Consider the following 18,464-nt stretch of genomic DNA (forward strand, 5'->3'; position numbering starts at 1 on the left):
GGACCAACTTGAGACTAAAGTTAGTCTCAAATCCGTCAACATACAGAGCATTAATGTGCCTTAGCACATCTACACGTGCATTAAGGCAGTTTACCTATTCACACCTAAATTTGATATCTGCTTTTGCAGGTATCAAATTTAGGTGCAAATAGCCTAACATCACTATTTTTAATGAGCGTTAAGGGTGCACATGTGTAGACCCACACCCTTAATGTGCCTTAAAAATAGTTAATGTGCCTTAAATTGGCATGTGTAGACGCACCCTTTGTGATGTTAATGTGTAGTAAACTAAATCTACTGTACATTAGCACAGGTTTTGACCGCTGCACTAATGCACAGTAGAAATAGTCTACTGCACTCAAAAGGTCTCATGTAGACATGCCCAGTGTTGTACAAGCTATGTTTTAGTGGACTAAATGGTGAAATTAGTTGAGGTGTGAAGATTATTTGATTATTGCATAATAAATCTATGAAAAAGTAGCCCAATTTTCAGCAGTCTTTGCTTAAGAAAGAAGCCCTAGACTGGAATAATAATATTAATGAATTAATTATCTTCTCAAGATTGTGGTGGACTGGAAGAATTTGCTAGAAAAGCTTACATGCAATTTATCTCCAGTTTTTATAATACAATCATAATGGTGCAGTAAAAAATAATAAACATTTCTTGCACTGTTTTTTAACTGCACTACAGCTATAAAATTAATAAACATCAATTTGAAGTGGATTGTACAAAACACAGCTTGGTAATAATAAGAATTGTGTCTATGGAGGTTAGGGCTTATCTTAAATCTGACTTTGCAAAGGACTCCCCTTTTGCCCTTCTTTAACTAATAACTACCAGTTGAAATAATTTAAAAAACCAACTTTATAGATAGTAAAGAATGATGTGAGTTATGCATTGGAGTAATGAAAATCCCATTTTCCTTCCCAGCACATTAAGAGGTTTATCAACGAAACCTGGCTGGAACGATACAGTTCTCCCCTCCATCAGGAGTCTCTCACATTGCTGTGGTCCCTCATTGTGTCTATCTACTGTGTAGGGGGACTGGTAGGGTGTCTGTGTATCGGATACCTGTCTGAAAAATATGGAAAGTATGTATTTTTTCTGAACAGCTTGCTAATCAGGAATTGTAACAAGGGAGCAAACTTAACAAAAAAAAATAGCTAATACAGTATAGTGAATGTGGGCATTGTTCATGCACCTAGCTAGTGAAAATAGCAGCATATAATAATATACATGTGCATATTAAAATAGACTGATAAAAATATACAATCGTTGCTGTTTACCTACTGCTTTCTTCATGTTTTTTAATACAACATATAGCTCTCTATTTTTTTGTAAACAATTATGATAGACTGCCTTAAAAAAAAGGTTTTAGTTTTTAATTGTTTGGGTACGTTTTAAGAACCTTTCAAGTTCATGCTTCTGTGAATACAGTCTGGGCTTCAGAGAAATGAAGCAAAAGCCACTTCGGGATAATTTACTACTCCTGCCTTTGAAGATGAGGAAGGGAGAAAGGAGTTGTAATTCTCTCTTGTCTGATGTGGCTACTTACCACAGCTCTTTATAAAGCTGAGCTTTATTGTTTCTTTTCTTTAAATTTTGCGGTATATGCTCAATAGGCTATGAAATCCCAAGAAGGAAACGATGAAGACTAATTCCTCCAGCCTTTAACATGTCAGGAAACCGCATTAGCTTCAGGACAGTGCCCCCCACACATGTGGTGGCAGGGAAAAGACAAGTCTGGTTTAACTTATACCACCTTGGTATCAATCATGTCCCTATCTAACTTGAACTGATGTGCCCTTCAAGTGCTAGATTTAATGGCAGCCATTAACAGGAGGACAATCATTAAAAGGAGGCACTCTGGGGAAAACCTGATCCATGTCTGTATTTAATTTGCTCTTGCAGAAAGAAATGTCTATTGTTCAACTGTCTGCTTATAATAGTAGCTGCATTACACGTGGGTTTCAGTAAGCCAGCTAAGTCTTTTGAGATGATTCTGATTGGACGTGCTCTCTATGGCCTGAGTGCAGGTAAGACCTCACACTACTCTATGTAGACAAGTTAATGGGAATTCTCTTGTGATACCATAGGGACTACTTCATCTGGGAGTTTCTTGTAGTGCATGGCACACCAAACAGAGCAAGAAGGAGTAGGGAAAAGGTGAAGTCTAACTCACCTAATATCAGGAGCAGCAAGCTGCCCAAACCTATAGTGGACTAGCTGGGGAGGAATTATATAATAATAAACTGTAGCAAGTCATCCTACACAGAAGATCTCAGCTGAAAAAATGTTGAAGATGGGAATAATCATTTGTTAAATGTCTTTGTTGTTTTTGGATAAGATATACCAATAATTTTTCTGTTTGGCTACTTATTGTAGAAGGTACTTATGGAACAGAAAGAGGAGGAGTGCACTACCCTTTAGCAAAACATGATTTGAAAAATGAGAATTTCGTTTTCTATAAATAAACCTGTCCAATTTTTACTTCCCATTCCAGGAGTATGTTTGAATGTACACATCCAGTATGCAGGAGAAATTTCACCCAAGAAGCTGCGTGGATTTGCAAACACTCTTCCCCCAGTGTTTTTTACACTAGGAAAAGCCTTAGGGCAAATTATGGGACTAAGGTATCTATCACCATAGTTTTAGAGTGTCTTACAATGTTTAATGCATTTAGGAAGTGTCTACATGTCGTCCTATGGTGATGTAGCAATGGGCTACATCGCTGTATGGCATGCTACGGTGACATAGTGATCACGTGTGTCTACATATATGATCGTCAGCTACATTGCTATAGTGGCACACTCCCTGGGTATAGCACGCTGCTACAGTGACATAGTGTTGAAATCTGACCATGCACCAGGAGCACAGCACAGTAACCACCCATACTTTTAGTACTTCCTTTCGGAAGTAGCAACATCACCATACGGCGATGTATAGATGCACCCTTATACTCATACCTTTGTGAGTTAGGGAAGTTGTGTAAGCCCCATTTTGCCTATGGAGACCTGAGGCACAGAAGAAGTTAAGTGACATGGTTACATAGGTGCCCTCTACACATCACAGGTATTTCACAGTTAACCAGTTAATTGTAGTTACCAACAAGCTATCACATGCTAAAAAGCTTCAACCAGGTATAAAGTTAGACCTCGAAAATGTGTGCTAACTTTACAGCTGGTTGCTAGCCAGGTTTCATTTACATGTGTAGCAGGATCTCCTTAGCAGGTGGGAGCCCCATTAGCTGACAGGGCTCCCAGCCTCAGGGGCGTACCTTGACAAACATGAAACCCCACTGGGGATCGCAGCTGCCATGATCCCCAAGGCTCAGGGATGCCTGAAACCCACAGCCCACACAGGGCCCTTGGTCCTAGCTACACCATGCAGAGTCCCACTGTTGAGGGGGCTCTTAGCTGCAGCTGCGCCTCACATGCAGCCAGGACCCAGAGCCCCCAAAACAGAGGGGCTGCTCAGCCCCATCTACTAGGATCAGGCTCCCCCTGCAATAGCAATAAGGCATGATTGTATTTAAAGTGCAATCTCACAATCACACCTCCTGCCATGCACATGTGGCACAACAGGAGGCATGACTGTGTGGATCGCACATTAGATCTAATTGCGCTTTTATCTGCATGTGTAGAGGGGGCCATAGGAAGTCAGTGGTGGAGCAGGCCAGGGAAATTTGCTCCCCTGCATATTAGGCTAATATCCTAATACTAACCATCCTTATTGTAGTATACATATACTTATCTACAAATGAAGCAGTAGAGATACTAGCTCTTTTCATCCCCTTCTTTCCATCATCTGCTTATACAGCGTCAGTCTCTCTATCTTGTGTCAGTCTCTCTATCATTTCAAAAAGAATTTATAGCATTTAATATTAAGTTCTTGCATATAACCATTTTGGAGAAGATTCATCCTTTCTTGACAGCTTAGTGTAAATTTCAGCTTTGGTTCAGATGGCTACTGTTTTTAACAAATTCCCCGTGCCCCACTGCCACCACCTTTTAAACAACGGAAAAACACAGAACATACTATAGAACTAAGTTACTTAACTATTTTTCTTTCTACTTGTACAAATACCCTCTTTTATTTCAACATATTTTCCCCATTTCCAGTTATACATTGTTTTTGTAGTTTTAGTCCTTGCTCCAGAACACAACCTATCAAATTTAATTTTTATTATCCCATAAGTATATTGTATCTGCTTTCTACAGAGACCTTTTAGGAACAGAATCCCTATGGCACTTGTTGTTGGCCTCCTGCGGAATTGGGGCATTGTTCCAGCTGATTTTTTTGCCATTCTTTCCTGAATCCCCACCCTATCTTCTGATAAAAAAGGGAGACAAAGAAGGCTGCTTAAAAGGTAAAATTGGCTCTCAGATTTGTTATATTGATAACCACTGAAGAAAAGGACCTGTTAGATAGAAACAAGTTTCCTACTATCTAGCCCCAAGCTTTTTTGATAATTCTATATTACAAGGACTTAATGGAGATACTTGTGCAGAGTCCATTTAGTATAGACAAAAAACAATAGTCAGAAATTATTGAAGCTCTCCAATTAAATTATTAGTTTTACTCAAGCAATCCAGCAGTCACCCACCAGCTAATAACAATGTCTGAGCATTACCAATAAACCTTTGACTTCTTCACTCAGTGACTGAGGGATGAATGTATGGATTTAACGATTAATGAACGATCTGATCACTAATTCATTAAATGTCTGAAAAATAAAACGTGTGGATGGATCATCTGCTGGATTTCCATGCTTTGCTCCTTCTCTTCAATAGCCATGAAGCAGCTTTGGGGTGAGGGGAACTATCAAGAGGACATGGATGACCTGATGAAGGAGAAGGAAGCATTGAAAAGCACCAAGACCATGGGCGTCCTGGAATTGATAAAAGAACCATCCTTGCGCTGGCAAATGAATATCCTGGTTCTCCTTGTAATGACTCTACAGCTTTGTGGTTTGAATGCAGTTGAGTGTTCTTCCTTTCTAACCTAAGAATTAATAGTAGGTAGCATTAAGAATGCCACAAAACCATGGTTCCTATTGGTTACTTTTTCTTGATCCACGTTAGTCCCACAAACAGCTCTCTGTCAAAGGCAGATCGTTATACATACTCACATTCTGACTCCAGGATCTCAACAGCGCCTCATCCAGATTTGTATTTCAATTTTCCTTATGTTCCCATATCAGGTAGCAGTAGATATTTATTGCCATCTCCTCTTTATTCTGCCTGATGCCGGAGATTTATCTGGCAAGGATCTCCTTCTCATTGTATCTAACCTTCTCTGTTTCTCCTTATAAACCTCACTGTACGTCATGCTTGTGCTGATGTTTGTGCATGTGGTGTTTCCCCAGCAGCACAGGCAGAAGAAAGACAAAACTGATGGTAATTTGAGACAGCTGCGCAGTCTTCTACTTCAGGGAAGTGGCACCTACTGGTCTAGGAACTCTTCAGGCTTTTGATGAGCAATTGTAAAACCATTACAGAATTAGCAGCTGTGTTTGGAAAAGCCCTGAAAATTGCACTCTAACTGCTATTTTGATATATCCTCTCTCTCTTCTTTCCCTCCCAATGCCATTCTTCTGCTGCAACCAGATCCTTCCTCCTGGTCCTTTATTTATTCCCTCTGTCTTCCTAACACGATGCTTCTTTCAACACCATCCTTTTCTTGACTGTCAAATCCTTTCCCTTAATCCCCAAAAGATCCCTGAATTTCAGGTGTCAAACTGGTGTCCCCACTTCTCTCTGTACAAAGAGAATCCAAAGCCCTCAGTTTCCTCTCATGGGTCCCACTAAGGCCCACCTGGTGACACAATACTGGTGAAAGATCTAGACCTGAGAAGTGCTACACAAGGACACTTCATGTATCTTGACTGCATTTCATTTTCTAATGTTTTCTAAATGCATTTTCCAGATCTACTTTTACACTTTTGAAGTGTTCCGCACAGCCAGGCTGGATGAAGACCTCATTCCATATATATCATTAGGAGTGGGGATCTGTGAACTCTTCTCCATGATCCTGTGTGTAAGTCATACCTAGCGGAGGCTGGAACAATGACATGTGATGAGAGCCAGTTTTCTCTTAGAATGAATGGGAACTTCACTATGTAAACTGATTAATCTTTCTATATCACTGCACAACTCTGCAAAACAGTATTTCCAGCCCCTCTGGATGATTTCTCATCTTCTGGGAGCTCACAATCCATGTTTTTTCTTAAACATCCAGGCTTATATTATTTAAAACTGGAGCTCATATCATGCTCCCTTGATTATTAAGTTTAAATAACTGCTAGGTTACTTAAGACCAGATACAGTAGACACAGCAAAGGCAGAGAGGAGCAATGGCACTTTGTGGTAAGATAGGTCTTGATGATGGGTAAACTGCATGGAATAGTTGATTCTTAATCAAATTTTCAAAAGTGTACTCACACATCTGAAAAATGGTTTTTAGCATATGCAGTATGGAGCATTTTAAAGTATAGTACCTAGAAAATCTCTGAGATAAAAATGTCATGTATAGAAGGTATCAACAACCTTAAATCATAATCTCATGACAACTCACAAATTAAGTGGGGTGAAGGTGATGGAAAATAGTTAGTGAAAAACTTGAGGTGCTGAAGAAAGTGATGCAATTCAGCTGAGGGCATTCAGAATTAGTACTGATCTAACTCTATCATATGGTGCTAGAGGTCACTCACATTGCTACCATCTTTGAAATTAAATGCAACTGGGAAACCCTACTTAGCTCTGCATTATTAGTATTATTATTATTATACATTTTTCTTATGTCTTATAAAACTGCACATTACACTTCTGAGGTAACTGTGTTTCAGAGGTTGGTGAGGCCAAGTAAAGTCTGACCACCACTTTCATGACTAATTTTATAAAGTCAAGTGTATAGTGATTAGCAGAAAGGGCTTCAATTTAACAGCTCATCTGAAGGACAGAAGTCTAATAATATAGCTCCTCAACGTACTGAATTATCAGCACATGGTATAAACTCAACCTCTAATCAGGATTTATATCTATGATCATGCAGATCATGCTTGTGTAACCAGTAAGGCCATGTTGTGATTATACCCCAAAATTTGTCTTATTTGATATGGCTAGAAAAAGCTTTAGGTAACAACTATTAAAACGTTTTCCCATCCCAACACACTAGTACAGAATATGATCATGGACAGCCAGACATTTTTTTTCCGAAATCTGATTTGCTGTGTGATTCCACACACAATCAACTCAAAGCAGCGGTAGCAGTTTACTGCACAGTACGTGTGCACATCTACACATGCACATGCTTACTGCACAGTAAACTTTGCTACACATGAATAAATTTGCTACCTGCAAATGCAAGTAGAAAATGTACTTGCGAGCAGTTACTGCATAATAGCACATGTGTAGACGCCAACCGGGAGCATTTACGGGCAAGTAGTTTACTCGCAAGTAAACTGCTCCCACATCAAATGTACATGTAGACATACCCAGTGACAATTAGAGCATCCACAAATCTTTAGCCCCAGATGCAATGCCTGGATCCTTGGGATCCATTTGCAACAATGGCCATATATTATTACTCCTCCTCCTCATACTACTACTGCCACCACCACCGCTGACATCAAAGAAAGAACTAGCACAGGTGAGTTAATCATATAAAATGTATGGCAATTGATAATTTGCTTTACACACACATGAAGAATCAATGAATATTTTAGAATTGTTCATCCAGTTAACTCTCTCTCTATAGTAGAGATGCACAAGCCATTCTCAGGCTATGAATGTTGTAATAAACAGACACAGCATATAAAAGACTAAGTAAATAGATGCGACTACAATCAACAAAGAACATACTTAGTATACTCATGGTTCTTAGGGAAATGCATTCAAATGGAAGAATTTTACTTACAAGGAAGATGAGCTATAAGTAAAGAATAATCATTCAAAAAATAAAAGCTGCCCTTTCTGGCCCCAAATAGCAGTGTCCAATCTAACTACTGCATCATAACACCCATGGAATTAATCAAACTAACACTTGACAGTGCCTTGGTGGGTGACATAGCTAAGAGAAGTCATATAATGACACCTATTCCTGGACGCTTAAGAGAAGAAGACCGAAGGAAAAAGGAAGAGGGTATGAAAGCCAAGTTCATTCAGAATTTGCTTTGCTTCCAGTGATATCAGTCTTTTTTCTGTCCCCTAGAGCTCCATTATTGACCGTTTTGGCAGGCGGATACTGTTATGGGGTGGTTATTGGCTGATGGCACTGGTCCTGACATTCCTAGTAGCAACTCTCTTGCTGAAGGTAAGGAAGCCTCTACTACTGAGAAGTCCTCTTTCTACAAAAGCTGCAGTTTCTGTGATTCTCATATTAAACCTAGGTCACCACAGGGGATCACACAGCCAGCTTTAGTTCTGTTCTCTCAACAATGCAGGGCTGAATTTCATGTGAATGCAATCTTATGGCACCTTCCATAAAGTCTTTATCTCTGTGCTCTCTAGGAGAAATCTCTGTGCTTTCTCTTCCTAAATTAGCTTCATACTCTTTTCAGCAGCCAAAGTAAGTGTCTCATAAACAAGGTACCCTGACCTAGTCATTCCCCAAGTACCTTGCTACATAGCCCCATCAACCCTTTTCTATAATTGATGCATCTTGCCTTGCTCTTGTCACCATCCCTGAGCATCCCAGCACCTGTGTGCATTCTTCTCCCCCTACATATGGCGGTGGCACTGCCTAGCCATCATCCTTATAGATTCATAGATTCATAGATGTTAGGGTCAGAAGGGACCTCAATAGATCATCGAGTCCGACCCCCTGCATAAGCAGGAAAGAGTGCTGGGTCTAGATGACCCCAGCTAGATACTCATCTAACCTCCTCTTGAAGACCCCCAGGGTAGGGGAGAGCACCACCTCCCTTGGGAGCCCGTTCCAGACCTTGGCCACTCGAACTGTGAAGAAGTTCTTCCTAATGTCCAGTCTAAATCTGCTCTCTGCTAGCTTGTGGCCATTATTTCTTGTAACCCCCAGGGGCGCCTTGGTGAATAAAACCTCACCAATTCCCTTCTGTGCCCCCGTGATGAACTTATAGGCAGCCACAAGGTCGCCTCTCAACCTTCTCTTGCGGAGGCTGAAAAGGTCCAGTTTCTCTAGTCTCTCCTCATAGGGCTTGGTCTGCAGGCCCTTGACCATACGAGTTGCCCTTCTCTGGACCCTCTCCAGGTTATCCGCATCCTTCTTGAATTGCGGCGCCCAGAATTGCACGCAGTACTCCAACTGCGGTCTGACCAACGCCCGATAGAGGGGAAGTATCACCTCCTTGGACCTATTCGTCATGCATCTGCTGATGCACGATACAGTGCCATTGGCTTTTCTGATGGCTTCGTCACACTGCCGGCTCATGTTCATCTTGGAGTCCACTAGGACTCCAAGATCCCTTTCCACCTCTGTGCCACCCAGCAGGTCATTTCCTAGGCTGTAGGTGTGCTGGACATTTTTCCTCCCTAGGTGCAGCACTTTGCATTTCTCCTTGTTGAACTGCATCCTGTTGTTTTCTGCCCACTTGTGCAACCTATCCAGGTCTGCTTGCAGCTGTTCCCTGCCCTCCGGCGTGTCCACTTCTCCCCATAGCTTTGTGTCATCCGCAAACTTGGACAGAGTACATTTGACTCCCTCGTCCAAGTCGCTGATGAAGACATTAAAGAGTATCGGTCCAAGGACCGAGCCCTGCGGGACCCCACTGCCCACACCCTTCCAGGTCGAGACCGACCCATCCACCACGACTCTTTGGGTGCGACCCTCTAGCCAATTTGCCACCCACCGGACTGTGCAGTCATCCACGTCACAGCCTCTTAACTTGTTCACCAGTATGGGGTGGGATACCGTATCAAAGGCCTTCCTGAAGTCTAAGTATACGACATCCACCCCTCCTCCTGTGTCCAGGCGTTTCGTAACCTGGTCATAGAAAGAGACTAGGTTGGTCAGGCACGATCTGCCCGCCACGAACCCGTGCTGGTTTCCACTCAGCATAATTTGCCCTGCCGGGCTCTCACAAATGTGAGCCTTGATAATTTTTTCAAAGACTTTACCAAGGATGGAGGTGAGACTGACTGGCCTATAGTTGCCCGGGTCCTCCTTCCTCCCCTTTTTGAAAATGGGGACCACGTTAGCCCTTTTCCAGTCCTCCGGGACTTGGCCCGTGCACCACGAGCGTTCAAATATTCCTGCCAGTGGCTCTGCAATGATGTCGGCCAGTGGCTGTGCAATGATGTCGGCCAGTGCCTTCAGCACCCTCGGATGGAGCCCATCCAGGCCTGCCGATTTAAAGGCATCCAGTTCTTCCAAGTGACTCTGCACCACCTCAGGATCTACGTATGGAAGTCTGGCGCCTTGCTGCTGCCTCTCTACAACCCCAGTGAGAAACTTGTCGTGCCCCTCACTTAGGAACACTGAGGCAAAGAACTCGTTGAGGAGTTCAGCCTTGTCCCCCCTATCTGTCACCAATTGTTTCTGCCCATTTAGCAGTGGTCCTATTCCTCCCTGGGCCTTCCTTTTACTCCCAAAATATCTAAAAAACAATTTCTTGTTGTCTTTTACTTGGATTGCCATCCTCAGCTCCATGGTAGCTTTGGCCCGCCTAACTGCCTCCCTACAAGCACGAGCAGAGGATGTATATTCATCTTTAGTGATCTCACCCTGTTTCCACTTTTTAGGCGCTCCCCTTTTGGCCCTTAGGCTGCCCTGGATTTCTCTGGTCAGCCATGGAAGCCTCCTGGCCCCTTTCCCTTTTTTGCCTCGCTCAGGGATCGTCTTGCTTTGTGCCCGAAGGATCGTTTCCTTTAGGCACAGCCACCCTTCTTGGGCTCCCATCCCTTCAAAACTCCTACTCTGCAGTGCGTCCTTGACTAATCGCCTGAGTGCATTGAGATCAGCTTTCCTAAAGTCTAGCACTTTCACCCTACTAGTTACCTTACCCACTCGACGTCTTATGTTGAATTCTATTATAAGATGATCACTGTCTCCCAAATGGCTACCGATCTGGAGGTCCCCTATCATGTCACCTCCTGTTGCCAATACCAGATCCAGTATGGCATTCCCTCTAGTGGGACCATGCACCTCCTGTGTCAGGTGGAGGTCCTGTACACAGGTTAGAAACCTGCGTGAGCGATGGGACCTTGCTGTCTGCGTCTCCCAGCAGATGTCCGGGTAGTTTAGGTCCCCCATGACTACTGCCTCTTTAGCTTTTATGGTCTCCGAGAGTTGCCTCAGGAGCCGCGCATCTATTTCTTCCCCTTGGTGTGGGGGTCTGTAGCAGACCCCTACCACCAAATCCCTTTCTCCTTGCCCCCCATGTAGCCTAACCCACAATCCTTCTACTTCCTCAACCTCGGATTCTGTCTTGATGAGGGTTGATGTATATTGCTCACTGACATAAAGTGCAACCTCCCCCCCCCCTTTCTTCCCCGACCTTTCCTTTCTATACAATCTATAGCCCTCAATATGTACCGCCCAGTCATGGGATGAATCCCACCAGGTCTCTGTTAGCCCCACTAAGTCATAGGTGTTAGTGCAAGCAGGAGCGCTAGTTCATCCTGCTTGTTCCCCATGCTCCTAGCATTAGTATATAGGCACTTGAGCCCTGCGACTGGTGCCTTTGCTGCCCCCCCGCTCCGAGTCCCAAGGGGCCCATTGTTTCTTACCTTCTTGTTTCTTACCTGTTCTGTAGTGCTGGCCTCCCCATGGCTTTCAGGTTTCCAACGTTCTCCTTCTTCAGGCTGGGCTGTCCTTGTGGGTGCCACATCGTTTGGTGGTCCACAGCTTCCCCCGCCCTCGTACTCCCCTCCCCCCGACGAGCCTAGTTTAAAGCCTGCCGGAGGAGATCCACCAACCTAGTAGAAAACACACACTTACCTTTGCTGCAGAAAATCTCATTTCCCAGTGGCAAGCACCTTTTCAGTTTTCCAAACATTTCTGCTACCCTTATCTCCAGCAATAAAAATGGCTGATCCATTTATTCTGATAACTACTGACCTCTCCTCTAACTCACCCATTAATACATTTGATTTGGTTCCCAGTATGTAAAGCAATTCCATAGCAATCTCGTAACCCAATGGAGAAAAATAGCCAGTATATTATTGCACCACAGTAATAATTTGCATTTCCTCTCCTTACTTTCCCCTCTAGGATCAAGTCTTCTGGATGTCATATTGCAGTGTAATTTTCATCTTCTTGTTCATTGTCGCATATGGAACTGGGCCAGGTGAGTACATCAACACAGGTGATTACTGAAAATCTGTGGGCTGTACCATATATATGGTGAGACCTCTCCTGAAGTACTGTGTACAGTCTTGAACTTCTTATTTCAAGAAAAAATGTAGACAAATTAGAGTCCAGTAAAGAATTATAAAAATAATTAGACACCTGAGAAACAAGACTTACAAGGACAGGCTGAAAGAACTAGAACTATTTAGTTTGGAGAAGAGAAGACTGACAGATAACTTGATAACAGTCTTCAAATAACTGAAGAATAGTTATACAGAGAGTAGAGATAAACTATTTGTGGTAGCAAGGGACAGGACATGGAACAATGGTCTTAAATTGCAACAAGGGAAATATAAGTTGGATATTAGGAAGAACTTTCTTACTGAGGGTGGTTAAGCACTGAAACAGTCTAACTAGAGAGGCTGTGGAATCTCCACTATTAAACATTTTTAAGAGCAGGTTAAACAAACACTTGATTAGGATGGTTTAGTCAGGGATGATCTGCCCTGAGCAAGGGTTGATCTAGATGACCTCTAGAAGTCCCTTTTTACCCTGCCGCTCTATGATTCTGTATGAACACATTAATATTGATAAATATATGGAAATGGAAATGTGTGTAAGTACTGTATTTACTTGAAACCAAGACAAGGTTTTTTCTCCCCATTCAATTTGGAGGGGGGGCCGTCTTCTCAGATATGAATACAAGGTGCAGAGGGCAGGCACTGTGGGGGGCAGGCACAGTGGGGAAAGCAGGTAGAAGAGGGGGCTAAGTGATGTGGGGGACAGGGGACAGAGACACTGTGGGAGTAGCACAGGTGGCTGCGGGGGACAGGTAGCAGAAGGCAAGGAGCAGGGATCAGGCCACCTGCCCCTGTGCCACTGATTGCCTCCCTGCTGATTGACTGCTGCAGCAGTGGAGGGAGAAATTAAGACAACCCTCTAATAATTAGATTCTATATATGGAAAATTATAACAAACCTTTGCATTTTCCATGTATGGAATCTAATAATTGGGGGCATAATCTTAAATTCAAAGTTGTCTTGGTTTTGGGTAAATATGGTACATCTTCATAGGTCAGTGCCATAGGCAGGAATGGAAACAAGGGTGAACCCCAATTTATGAGGGATGATCAAGATGGAGGGAGTCCAGTGGCAGGATGACCTATGATTCTATCACAACAGAAGTCTGATGTCACAGAAAATCATTTATATTGCAAAGTATTTAAAACTAAACTCTAAGTACATTAAATGTTGTCTCTGTTCACCCCTTCAGGATACATGAGAGAAAGTTTATTAATTCATTTAAGCTTGACATTCACACAGGTTCAGATTTGGGCAAGCATGGGCACTAATTAGGTAGGCTCTCCCCAAACCCATCAGAAGCTATGTTCTTGGCAAAGATGAGAAAGGGAAACAGGACCCTAGAACTTCCTCAGCTCACATGTGAAAACCCAGACCCGTTAAGGATTATGAAAGATTATTAACTGATGACAAGCGAAGCTTTTTCTCTTAGCATCATCTCGAGCTCTCTTTTTTTTAATTTAATTCTGAATCAACTACAGTAGAGCTACCCGAGCCAGCTCACTGCTGTACTTGCTGCTAGAATGTTTCCACAAGACCTCACCTGGGACCAAAACTTGCTCCAGTTTCTTGACTAAAAGCTACTCTCAGTTATTACAAGCTCAGTAGCATCACATACTAGTACTGTGTGTCACCGATTCCTGTTCAGACATTTATAATCACAGCCATGAGCGAGTGGTGCCTCCCAAGTCTGGGGGTGGGGGACCAGATCGCTGATTGTAGGGGGTCCCCCCACCGCCGATCGCCGAGCCCAGAACTATCACCAGCAGTGAAACTAGCAAAACCAGAAGTGCATTTCCACCGGCACTTCCAGTTTCTCAGCTGGCATTTCCAGGGGGTGCACAGCCAATCTCAGGGGGTGCACGCATCGCCAATGATCACAGCCATCATCACGGTATAGAATACCCTGGAAACCTGTCTTGGTCCTAGCCCCCCATACAAGCAAGAACTACATATGTTGGGAAATGGGGACAGAGTGTGACATTGTGGGCCTCTGTCTGACCAAGCGCTGCTCCTAAATTATGAATTTTAATTTTCTTGCTTTGGAAAAAAGGTAACTAAAATTCCTATGGGAATAAAATTCATAGAAATTTCTTATTGCCTTTTCATGTTTCCTCTTCAGCTGGAGCAAGCATATCTGTCATGATTGAAATCTTCAATCAGTCAGCCAGATCATCTGCCCTTGTAATTAGTGGGACCATCTGCTGGGTTGGCCTTGTAGTGATTGGGATGATCTTCCCATTTCTTGTGGTAAGCGATTCAATTTGGGTCTCTTTCTTGATGCTCCCAATTAAACCAACTTTCAAGGTTGACCTGGGTAGCAAGGCAACTGCTAGTAAATCATAATGCTTTGTAGGTGATCAGTGTGCTGAAATAACCTCTAACACTCTGCTCTATGGAGGTCAGCTGGGCAAAAGACCTGGCTTTTACAGACTTCCTCTGACAGAGGCATGGCAAGCTCCTTTGACGCCTGGGGCAGGGGAGTAGGGGTAAGAGGAAGGGAATTCTGCCCTGCCTTGGCTCTTTGCACAGTGAAGGCAGCTTCTACTGCTGCTGCTGCGGTAGCAGTGCCAGTTTAAGTAGCAACAGCCCCATGCCACAGACTCCCTGGGAGTTGTTCCTTGTGCCCCATTCACTTTCTCCTATCAAATATGCTAGTGGGCACAGGGCTGTGCCTGCTGTGGCAAGGACTCTAGGAGACAGGAGAGCGCCATTCCACTCACTTCCCCCCCACCTTGATGCACTGCTGGGCACTGGGCTGCACCTGCCACACTCCTATGGCTGGGAATTGTAGGGCTGCTCCTGTCATGGGAAAGACTCCTTTGAGAGCCATTCTGGTGCCCCCTTCACAGTCAACACCTGGGGCTAATTCCCCACTTGCCCTCCCCCTCCCCCCAGGTATACAACTGTTCTCTACAGTTTTAGAGATTTAAAAAATCAAATAAACATATAATCTGAGAATCACCATTTTTCCCATTCCTGGGGTGCAAAGCTACAACATACAAGAACCTAAGAGGGCAAGTGTCATTTGGGGATTTGCTCATATTTTTCTCTCTTATTTTCATTTTCAGGAGGCTCTTGGTCCCTTCTGCTTCCTCATCTTTGCTGGGGTCCTTGCCATCTCAGGGATCTTAATCTACTTGTTCCTCCCAGAGACAAAGGGGAAGTCAGTCATGGAAATCGCAGAGGAATTCAGCACATTGCATTTTGGGAAGAATGTTCTGCAGATTGTGGGAAGGAAATCCTATAAGGAATATACCTGCACCAAGCTCTGACCAGCCAGAATAGGCCATTTTTATTGGCTAAAGGTGGTTTCTAGATCACAACAGAAGCTAATGGTAACGTTGACCCTTATTTAATAAAAATCTCTTTGAATAACAATCCACAATGAGGCTGTTTCTTACTCTAAGTAATCCCATTTTATATCTGTGTTTGCTTTACATGCATGCAGGCAGTATCTTTACAGATGGTTCCCCTCCTAATACAGCTCTGTACTATAAGGATGTTTGTTAATGATTAACAGAGATCTATCCCAGGACTGGAATGTGTGAGCATTCAAGTATCATGAGACACATCGGTTTTACAGCATTTCCTTCTCTTATCAGCCATTTCAAATTAGTGGCCCATGAAACTATGTATGTTAATCTGTCAAATGACTCTCCCTAGGTTTAAGAGGAAGAGGATGAAATATATCAAAAGGTCTCTCAAAGTTTTGGTCATGTGCTTAAAATACAGCACTGCAAATAGCCCACTACTGCTAACAACTACTCTCTTTTCTATGCAACTATGGGTATATCTACATGTTGCCCTATGGCGATGTTGTTACTGCATCGCAATTTAGAATTTCTTTTTGGAAGTACTAAAGCATGGAGCAGTAACTGCCCCTACTGCACCGTACACTTGTTGCACAGTTATTTTTAGCGGCTACTTTGCCGTAGTGGCACACTACAACAGGAGAGTGTGCTACTAAGGCGAATTAGTTGCTGGTCATGTGTAGATACCTGTGGACACTATGTCACCATAGCACATCACAACGGTGACATAGTATCACATGTAGATGCACCCTATAAGTAGAATTGGACATGCCCTATAAGTAGAATTGGACAGGAAACTGAGTTTTAGTGGCACGTCTACACATGCATTTGATCTGGGCTCATTTTACTCAGGAGTAAACTTCTGCAGGTTAAGCACTCCCAGGCAGGCATCTACATATGCAGGGACTAGGCAGCAGATTTGCTGCTCTTAGCACCAAACTTTCTGCAGCCCTGCTATGGGCCTCTGCCACCACTGGGGAAAGCTCTAGCCTCCCCCTGGGTGCTAGCCAAGGGGCTGGCAGGTAGTACCAGGCCAAGAGACAGCTGTCACCTGGCCCTGGTAGGGGTGGGCTGCCTGCTGCTGGGGCTGGGACAATGTCCCCCTGCCACGGCAGCAGGGAGCTCCTGGTCCTAGCTCCCCGATTAGGGGAAGAGGACTTGGAAAGAGCTGCAGAGGGACAGGTCCCAGCCCCCTGCCCTGATCTGCCAGTGATGCAGCTAGCAGCTAGCTCATTGCTTACTTTGCAGTAAACTTTGCTACTGCACACTTAAGCATCTCATGTAGATGTGCCCACTGTCTTATTCTTTTTGTCTTAACCTAGTGTTGGGAAACTAAAAAAATTTTGAACAGCACCATAACCAACTTCCCAGGGAAGTGGTCCTCGCCTCTACCTTGGGCGAATTCAAGATGAGGATGATCACCTGTCTGGGGTCTTGTGAACGCAGCATTCATTCCTGCCTGTGGCAGGGGGTCAGGCTAGATGATCTGTTCAAGTCCCTCCTGACCCTAGCTACTGTGAAACTATGAAACTATAAAAGGTTAACAGGTCAGGAGGAGAAGCAGGAGTTGGGATGTTAGAACTAATTGCACACTGGAAAACAAGGTAGTGAGATGCTAGTTTAGAACACTGCCTCCTGCAGAAAACTCTTCTCAAGTCACATTGACTCACACACACAAATATAAACTATATGCCATTCTTTATGGTGAATAAGCAGATGGCTCAATTATCACAACATTTTCTGTTTTCCTGCCCTGAACCATCATTTGTAACTTCTAATAGGATGCCTAAATATTATGCCCCCATATTTTGCCATAAGTTAAATTGGTATTTCACATACCCATACAGTAAAGTGCACAATCCCATTCTACTCTGTCCCAAAATTAAATGTAAACCTCCACAACTCACTCAATCCAATTTGGATTACCAGTTTTCCTAGTGATTTCACGTACTCTTTAAGCCTGTCCTTCTTCAGAAAAGACATGCGTTTTCTCACCACAGAAGGATAATTAATCACAGAAATCTGAAAAACAATTGTGAGGCAACCATCAATTTTCAACATGAAGATGACTTGGAATAGCTTCTGGTACATCCTATCAATCAAGGATCTAGACATCTAACCCAGAAATAAGACACATCATGCATTATTCTATCACCTAAACAAATCTATTGTTATAAGAAAATAAATGTTTCCTAGGCACCAAACTTAAATATAGAATCATAGAAAAGTTGGGTTGGAATGGACCTCAGGAGGTCATCTAGTCCAACCCCCAACTCAGAGCAGGACCATCCCCAACTAGATAATCCCAGCCCAGGCTTTGTCAAGCGAGGCCTTAAAAACCTCCGAGAATGGTGATCCCATCACCTCTGTAGGTAACTCACTCCAGTGCTTCACTACCCTCCTAGTGAGAGAAGTTTTTCTAATACCCATCTTAAACTTCCCTTGCTGCAGCTGGAAACCATTGCTCCTTGTTAAGTCATCTGTCACCACTGAGAACAGTCCAGGTCCATCCTCTCTGGAACCCTCCTTCAGGTAGTTAAAGACTGTTATCAAATCCCCCCTCAGTCTTCTCTTCTGCAGACTAAATAAGCCCAGCTCCCTCAGCCTGTCCTCATAAGTCATGTGCCCCAGCCCCCACACCATTTGTGTTGCCCTCCGTTGGACTCTCTCCAACTTGTTCACATCCTTTCTGTAGTGAGGGGCCCAAAACAGTACTCCAGATACGGCCTCACCAGTGCTGAATAATCACTTCCCTTAATAGAATGGGGAGTAATCACTTCCTTTGATTTGCTGGCAACATTC

At 43.5% G+C, this 18,464-nt stretch overlaps 1 protein-coding gene across 4 annotated transcripts in view; it reads left to right on the forward strand.

Moving 5' to 3' along the window:
* The window catches only part of LOC106737419 (solute carrier family 2, facilitated glucose transporter member 11), a 36,181-nt gene extending 20,452 nt beyond the window's left edge, over positions 1–15,729 (forward strand). For all 4 annotated transcript variants that reach the window (XM_059713498.1, XM_019493654.2, XM_059713499.1 and 1 more), the window contains 10 exons: positions 932–1,092; positions 1,913–2,037; positions 2,505–2,634; positions 4,222–4,370; positions 4,795–4,982; positions 5,930–6,040; positions 8,213–8,314; positions 12,191–12,266; positions 14,471–14,598; positions 15,420–15,729. In XM_059713498.1, the coding sequence (XP_059569481.1) occupies positions 932–1,092; positions 1,913–2,037; positions 2,505–2,634; positions 4,222–4,370; positions 4,795–4,982; positions 5,930–6,040; positions 8,213–8,314; positions 12,191–12,266; positions 14,471–14,598; positions 15,420–15,623 (1,374 nt within the window). In that variant the 3' untranslated portion in view covers positions 15,624–15,729. The remainder of the gene's footprint in view (positions 1–931; positions 1,093–1,912; positions 2,038–2,504; positions 2,635–4,221; positions 4,371–4,794; positions 4,983–5,929; positions 6,041–8,212; positions 8,315–12,190; positions 12,267–14,470; positions 14,599–15,419) is intronic.
* Positions 15,730–18,464: the final 2,735 nt, after the last annotated feature.

This window comes from Alligator mississippiensis, chromosome 10 (genome assembly GCF_030867095.1).
Source record: "Alligator mississippiensis isolate rAllMis1 chromosome 10, rAllMis1, whole genome shotgun sequence".
NCBI lineage: Eukaryota > Metazoa > Chordata > Crocodylia > Alligatoridae > Alligator > Alligator mississippiensis.